Raw genomic sequence first — 8884 nt, 5'->3', positions numbered from 1 at the left:
AAAAAGATATAAATTATTTATAATTAAGCCATTTTCAATATTTTTTAACTTATGTAAATAAAAATTGATTATTAATAACTGGACTGATTATATAATTATCTTAGTTTGATTCTAATTTGGTATATATATATATATATTAGTTATGATACGATTATAAAAATAAGAAATATATTTTATTATGATAAATTTAGTTTGGTTTGATTTGATAGATAATTAAACAGACCGAGGCCTTGCTGCTAGCTCAAAATTAAAATAAAAATAAAAATGCAAAAATGACTCTATTGAGGCACACCCTAGCTATTAGTTGAATAATTAATAACTAATAATGTGAAAACAAGTTAAGATTAAAATAAGGGATGTTTACATAATCTTAGAAAAAAGATAGATATATACATTATATTTTTTTGTATGAAAGTACAATTTTTGAAGAAATATTTACCAAGATACAATTTTGTACAAGAAATACGATTTTGTATACAATTAGTATAAATTTAATATATGATTCGATTAATACACACGATTCTTTGATTTTATATATAATTCATACATGATTCATATTGTATATGAATTATATACGATTTAAAATAAATTCAGATCCGAGCATGGTTGACAAGCGACAGGGGCATGGAGAGAGCAGTAGCGGCAACAACATGGAGGTGGCGGCAACGTCTGATGTCGGGGGCGGCAAGTTTTGTAAGGGGAAGTGATAGTGGAGGGTAGTAATGAAAGAAGAGAGAGAAATTATTCGAATTTAAAATCTTCCTTTTAAAATGAATTAAATATAAAATAAAATTCATCTCTAACAAATTAAACTATCTATATAACTAGTATAAAGATGAACCCAAAATACTGTTCATTAAGGGTTCATTTTACTAAAAAACCAAGACTTTTGAAATAATAGCAAACTAACCACTATAGACAGAATAACTCCAGTGTCCATTTTGGTATCTTCCTTATAGTTCTCTATTAAATGCCCAACACTTTCTTACTTTATTACCAAAACACCAACTATTGTTAAATATCAAAAGCCAATTTTGCTAATTTAATTACAACAAAACCATCTGAATTGCATATTTATGCACACAGATGGGGTCCACTGACCCCACTCTTCTTTTTATAATCTATTTTTAAAATAATAATTTTATCTATATATGTGAAATATAATAAAAATACAATTCTTTAAGTCCTAATTACTTCCTACATTAGTCCAAATCTAAAACTAATCACATTTTCACAAAAAATGTAAATTTAATATTAATTTTAATGATAACAATAGTAAATTATAAATTTCAGCCAAAAAATTAAAATCATTTTTTAAAGTAAAATATTAACTAATTTTTTTTAAAAAAGTTCATTAAAATATACTATACATATTTTTATTAGTTTTACTATTAAATTTAAAAAGCATGTTTATCCTATTATATATTCTGTTGTATATTTATATTTTATAATATTTTATATATATAGTAAATTATGCTTACATAAAAAAATTATTTATATTTGAATCTAAAAAATTATCATTTTTTCATTTATCTGTCTCGATATATATACAAAAATCAATTATATTTAAATCTAATAATTTGTGAATTTTTCATTTATTGGTTTCGGTATATAAAAAAATAATTTTTAAAATATAATTTTGATAATTATATAAAAATACAGCATTTTTAATAGATTATGAAATTTATGCCCACGTTTAATGAGAAACTCATCTCTAAGTGTATCAATAAACTTGGAGACCATGTTTTTCATTAATCTTGGGAACTAGGTTTATCAATAAATTTAATAGCCAAATTTATTTATTCATATATAAACCACAACAAAATTTATATTAAATATATATTAAAATAAATTATATGTCCATTTAGCCGACATGTCTTTTTTTACACTTAATACTCTTCATCTCATTTTTTTGTTTTTGTTTTTTGTTACTGTTTATAGTAAAAATTAAATTTATTTAAATACAGGTTTGGTTGTTTTTGATATAAAATTGTATTTTTTGCAAATTTTGATTTAGTTGAAAATTTTGCTTTCATATTTAAAAATTATGTTTTAGTTATTGAATTTGAAACTGATGTTATATAATTAAGTGTAAATTTCATATTGAATAATTGTTCATATTAATGAAAAAAGAAATATATCTTGAACTAAATAATATATTAATTTTGAAAAACTAAATAGCCGCATTTAATATAACTTATAATTATCTGATATACCATTATGTAGTGCTTAATTAATAGTATAATATATTATCCATATTTTATTCAAAAAAATTATGCTATCATGTCAGATAAAATATTAAAATTAATATAATCATACATATAATTTGAATATTAAAACAACAATTTTTCCTAAACCGTTAATATTTATGTAATTTAAATTACTGAATTCAAATTCATATTTTATCTTTAATTTAATTAATTCCGAAGCGAAGCGAGGGTTTTACACTAGTTCAAACTTTAAAAAACTAAAATGAAGCAAACAAAATGTTAAACCACCAATTAGACAAAAACTAAAAACTTGATACACCAACATAAAAAAAATTCCAACAAGAAAAAGGCTCACAAACAATAAAATAAGCCAATCCATATATCAACATTACCTTTTATCATTATCCAAATAATTTTGTTTATCTACGACGAACTTGTCTGCAAACGAGCAACTTTTTGGATCAGAACAATCTCTCCCATCATTACACACCAACTTGTCATTGTCATATCATCATTTTCTTTAATAAATTCATTTCCTTTTGCTGCAAATTTAAACAAAAAAAACCCAAAAAACACACCAAATTTGCTGACTTTATAACAAATTAATCTAAAGGGTGCTCATAAGTTATTGTTCTTGTTGCTGGGTTTGTTTGAAAATTTGGTGGGTAAATTTTTTAAGAAAAGATTTTGATTGTGAGATGGGAAATGTTAATGGGAGAGATGAGTGTGGAGATGAAGAAGATGGATCTAATATTGGTGCTGTTAACGATTTAACAGCTCCGTCAGATTTAATGGCGGATGCTATAGCTATTAATAATAATAATAATCATCATCATCGGACTAATAACACAAATAATAGTAATAATACGCCTCCTCATAGCCCTTCTCGGTCTGCTTCTCCTTTGTTGTTTGCTCCTCAGGTTTTTGTTTATGATCATATTCTTGTTGGTTTAATGTTCTGTCTGTTTATGTAGTTGTTGAATAGTTTTACATTTGTGTGATATTTGTTAGCTTGTTTTTGATTTAGATCTGAAGACCCTTTAGGAGCATTTTTCATGTTGACTTGCTCATCAATGTGTTGTTCTGCTTGCCTTTTAATCATGTTTAAATGTCGCGACTCGCGCCTTCTGTGATAGGGTAATTGGAAGGTGCATAATGTAATGAAACTTCTAAGGTTTTGGTCGCATGCATTTGTCGAAATTTGGTTTAGAGTTGGGAGGCTTGACATGTTTGTATGATCGTTTTAGGGCATAGATTCTCAGAATCAATCCTGTGATTTAAAGGCTTAGTTGCTATAAATGGAACATTTACTGAATTGCATAAAATTGTTAAACTGAATTCTTGCTATATGTGTAAGTGTTTTAAGCTTCAAATATTGATCTATTTTTATCATTTTGATCCGATCCTGATTATCTCAATCCTCCTATGATGTTTCTTATATACATGTCAGGTTCCAATAGCTCCCTTGCAGAGGGCGGACGGACCACCTTTCTTGAATCAAATGTGGCGCAATGATTCTATTGGAGTTGCTGATCAGCCTCTCGAACAAGGAATCCCTATGGTTATCTCTTGGAATTATGGGGGTAATGAAGTATTTGTGGAAGGATCTTGGGACAACTGGACTACTAGGTCAGCTTCCAGCTTCTATTTCCTGCATACAGCTTTTTGAAGATGCTAAGTTATTAAATAATAATTGCTGTTGAAAAGGGGAAAATAAATTATATCATGGCAATTGAAAATTTGATATCTCGTTTTTGGTGGCAGGAAGCAATTGCAAAGATCTGGTAAAGATTGTTCTATTCTTCTGGTCCTTCCATCAGGCATCTATCATTACAAGTTCATTGTAGATGGGGAATGGAGATATATCCCAGACCTCCCTTGTGTTGCTGATGAATCGGGCAATATTTGTAATCTTCTCGATGTTAATGTAAGCTTCTGGGGCCCTTTTTTCTCTTCACGTTATTCTTTCCATTACAAAATTTCAATTAGTGCTCTTGAATTAGAATTAAAAGCCGTAAATTAAAAATCAATTTTGACTATAAGAATATTTTACATAAATAGTATAGAAAGTTGTATTTTGAGTATTCGGCTTATTATATAAGAAATTTCATGGCAGCCTCTGACGTAGTCTGATACTTTGACACTATGATTAATCCTGTTTATTAAAAATAAAGCAACTGTTACACTGGCTACACTTGCATATTCATCCATCTAAAGTGCTGTAATCTTAAGTTGCTATATTGCTCGTGTAAGTTACTGATTGTGCTTAGTGTTTACTGGGTGATAGATATCAGGCGAAGGTCGGTAAGATAGCTATTAATTTCCCAGGGCTAGATGTTATGAGTAGAATTTCAGAAGATAAGAAATAGAATAAGAAAGGGAAGAAACTTGCAGGAAAAGAGATAAACAAGAATATCAAATAAGAAGAAGCAATTTCATTAATTCATTTCATATCTGAATACAATGATAAGGGCTGCAATTTATAGAATTGCAATACTCTCTCTTCACTGCCAGCTCACACAATACAGCCAAAAACTAATAACAGAATTAGAAACAGAATTCAAGGTGCAAAACAGAAATGTAAAGATAGTGGAATTCACCAAATACGTGTGAACAAAACCAATTAGCTAATGACCTATTTTTTACATGCATCAATCCCTTCCCCTTAAAACAACCTTGTCCTCAAGGTTAAGTCTGCTGCTGCAAAAAACTCCAGTGTCACTTTCTATTTTGCTATTTCACCATTGTCCACAACACCCTCTTCATACCATTGACAATCATTTCCCATTCCATCTTCTGGAAAATCTTGCACTACAATCATATGTAGTTGTTTCTTTTTACATGAATGACCAGGTGAAAATTTTTCATCACACCAAAAGCATAAATTCTTGGCTCTTTTCTCATTGATTTCAGCATCAGATAATCTACGAGTTCTCATGAAGGGTTTGTCACCATTGTTCATTGGTTGCTGGAAGTTTGTTTGGGGAGTGACAGGGGTAGGTAGTAACGGGGGTTTAGGGGTTTGAGAAGGAAGGTGGGTGGAGGTGTTTGATCTATTGAAGTTGGTTTTAGAATTTTGAGTAGCTGTGATGTATGAGTCTTGTAACCTTGCCAAAGCATAGGCCTGCTGCAGCGATTTAGGTCCCAACATTCTCAAAGGAATTTTGATTTCATCATTGAGTCCACTCAAAAAACAACTGAGAGCATATCCTTCAGTCAAGGTGACCTTATGAGACAAAACATCAAATTCTTCCATATATGAGTGCAGATCACCTGATTGAGTTAACCCTTTCAGATCAGCCATAGGGTCTTCATAAACCTGCTGCCCAAACCGTACTCTGAGGGCTGAGACATACTCTTCCCATGGTGGTTCCTCCCCTCCACCTCTGTTTTTAACAAAAGATTGATGCCATTGCAACGCCCTACCCTCCATGTGTATTGCTGCCAGCTTAACTTTTGCAGACATAGGAGTAACATCTATCTGGAAGAACCTCTCACATTTAAACACCCATCCCTCAAAATCATCTCCATCAAACTTAGGAAACTCTACTTTTGTGAATCTGGTGGCCATTTGGTATGTGTTAGCATTGTTGTATTGGTGGGTATAAGTCTGTTGAGTATTGGGGTTGTATTGTTGGTTATGGGTCTGTTGTGGGTTGTTGATGATGTTAGCATAGGAGGGTATATATGCAGGTTGGGTTTGAGTATTGATCGGGTTTGGTAATGGGTTGAGGCTGGGTGAGGCAGAAGTAGAGTTTCTTTGAGATGCTGATAAAAGAGAAGATAACATATTTTTCAGCTCTTTGAGCTCATTACTCACCCCAACCATGTGCTGCTCAAATTTCTTGTTGTGCTCATCTTGTTTTCTATTGGTTTCCTCCTGTTTCTTGTTGCTCTCTTGAACCAATCCTCTGGCAAAGTTTTTCATGGTTTCCTCCATTTTTTTCTGTTCTTGATTTCTAGTGTTATCAGCTACAGACATGATGTTGGATATTTGGGGTTTGGATATGTAGGGTTTGGATATTTTTAGGGAAAAGCAGATCTAAGGATGGACTGCTCTGATACCAAATGTTATGAGTAGAATTTCAGAAGATAAGAAATAGAATAAGAAAGGGAAGAAACTTGCAGGAAAAGAGATAAACAAGAATATCAAATAAGAAGAAGCAATTTCATTAATTCATTTCATATCTGAATACAATGATAAGGGCTGCAATTTATAGAATTGCAATACTCTCTCTTCACTGCCAGCTCACACAATACAGCCAAAAACTAATAACAGAATTAGAAACAGAATTCAAGGTGCAAAACAGAAATGTAAAGATAGTGGAATTCACCAAATACGTGTGAACAAAACCAATTAGCTAATGACCTATTTTTTACATGCATCACTAGAGTACTTGTAAATATCAAATGACTTCTTGCACAATGATCTTATGGCTTTCTTTCTGAAGATATCTAATCCTCTTCATTGATTTTAACTCTACATGTCATTGTTGATATTGCAAAATCACTAACCATATCAATGTTGAAATCAATTAATGTCGAGAACAATCAAGTAATTCCATACTTTTATATGCTGTCTATCCTTGTTACGCCAACCGAATTTGTGTTGTTATTGGTAATTCGTGGAATGAAAGAAATGAATGGAGAATTTGCAGAAACTCATTTAGGTGGGCTTTCAGAACCCGTTTCTTCGAGGGATTTCAATGGATGATGGGTTTTGGAGAATCTGGTATCTTACATCATCTTTACTAACCAAATATTTGATATTGTCCAGATCCATGGATTTTTTTCAAAAACTCTTAATCAAACATTGCCTGAAATGCTCTTATGCTGTGATTCTATTATGATTATGGTGCATGAGAGGTCAAGACTTAAGAGTGGGGCTTTAGCTTTTAGTTTTTGTAAAAGCTGAGAGTTTTGATAAGTTGAACATAGGTTGATCTTTAATGACACTTAATAATGAGCAATATAGTCTTCAAAGGAGCGAGGAACAGGAAAACTGGTTAAAGAGAAAGGCTGAGTAGGGGAACCTTGAAGACTAAAGTGATGAATTTTAAGACTAGCTGAAAAGAAAAGGGAAAAAAATGAGCTGAGAAAAATGTGGTCCAAAATGGAATATGATAGAAGGAATGTTTTATGAAGGAGAGAGACTACGAGTTTGAATTTGATCCAGTTTTATTGCAGAGTACATTAACCATTTTCAAAAGGTTCTCACTAGTTGATGTCTGTTCTTTCTTTAAAAAAAGGTAGCTTTCGAAATGCAAAAGGTGGGGCTTAATATTTTCAAATTGGGATTTGCATGTGATAGGAGTTTCTTCTGTAATGGAGTGATGGAACGGTATATGTATTGCTTGTCACTATTGTGCATTAGCATGTCGAAACTGTTGATTAGTCTGTTTTTGTCAAGCTTAAGTGCTTGGAGATATTATTTTATTAGTGGTGGGTACCTAAGAGGAAAGTAGGATGTTGATTACTCTGAAATCTACTTTTTCTCACCATAAGATGTGCTGTTTCCTTTTACGATTTGGAGGTTATTGAAAATGTGAAGTCTTCTTCGAAAAATTATGTGACCATATTAAATTGTCTGGCAATAGCTAATTAGAAAAACTTGTGTTTGACTTTCAACTGCCTCAATGCTCGTCATTTTCTTTATAAACAGTTAATTAACTTGCATTGATAGGTTTTCAAGCAGTAGTAGTAAAGAACAGTATTCTTTCTTGGGGAACTGGAGAGGACATACTAGTGGGGACTGGGGACTGAGTTCACGATGCATAAACTGAACCAAAATGAACAATCGAACCGAACTGAAATTTCAGTCCGGTTTCAGTTTGAAACATTTCAAATCCTTATAACTTTTTTGCGGTTTGATATAATTAAAAATTCCGGTTTGGTTTGATTTGGGTTGAACCAAATGCACCCCTAATTTTTATAGATGAATTATTGGCTTTCCCTCGTCTTACGTAACAACTTTTTCTTGTCGACATATCATCTAATGTTCACCAAATTCTACATGCAGGATTACGTGCCGGAAATCTTAGACAGTGTATCCGGGTTCGAGGCTCCACCATCTCCAGACTCGACATACAGTCAGACAGTTCCAACGGAAGAGGACTTTGCAAAGGAGCCATTAGGGGTTCCACAACAGCTCCATCTTACTGTCCTCGGTGTTGATCCAAACGAAGCTTCATCTTCAAAGCCTCAACATGTTGTGCTTAACCACCTTTTCATAGAGAAAGGGTGGGCATCGCAATCTCTAGTCGCGCTCGGGTTGACTCATAGGTTTCAATCAAAATATGTGACTGTTGTCCTTTATAAGCCACTGAAAAGGTAGCACTACAAGTTTTGAATGTAACTCTGTTTATAGAATGCTCAATCTTTCAGCTTACATGAATAATGAATCCATGATTTGTCTGATAAAGCTTTAATTTCTCATTCTCATAAGGGATTTTATGCCCTAATGTTTCTCTGAGGTTGCTTTGGAGAGATGATCCGACTCCCCTTGTCAGGAAAATATCCCTAATGAGATTGCTGTTTTTTCTTGTATTGTCTGTTCTGAGTTGTCGAGTCTTAGACCAAATTGCTAACCTCAAGGCTCAAACAACTTGTGTTATTCATTGACCCAATCAGCTGTTTGGCTTTGACTAGTTTAGGTCTATTAGAATCGTAAATGT

The 8884-nt window shown here is 32.2% G+C and overlaps 1 protein-coding gene across 1 annotated transcript; it reads left to right on the top strand.

Annotated features, from left to right (window-relative positions):
- The first annotated feature begins 2629 nt into the window (after positions 1 to 2629).
- LOC126653882 (SNF1-related protein kinase regulatory subunit beta-1) lies at positions 2630 to 8631 on the top strand. Its single transcript, XM_050347874.2, has 4 exons — positions 2630 to 3130; positions 3661 to 3839; positions 3975 to 4137; positions 8230 to 8631. The coding sequence occupies exons 1-4, from the start codon at positions 2909 to 2911 to the stop codon at positions 8542 to 8544; spliced, it is 879 nt and encodes a 292-aa protein (XP_050203831.1). The 5' UTR covers positions 2630 to 2908; the 3' UTR covers positions 8545 to 8631.
- The last annotated feature ends 253 nt before the right edge of the window (positions 8632 to 8884 follow it).

Source organism: Mercurialis annua, linkage group LG6 (genome assembly GCF_937616625.2).
Source record: "Mercurialis annua linkage group LG6, ddMerAnnu1.2, whole genome shotgun sequence".
In the NCBI taxonomy this organism is placed as follows: domain Eukaryota; kingdom Viridiplantae; phylum Streptophyta; class Magnoliopsida; order Malpighiales; family Euphorbiaceae; genus Mercurialis; species Mercurialis annua.
This window is presented reverse-complemented; position numbering and strand designations above follow the sequence as displayed.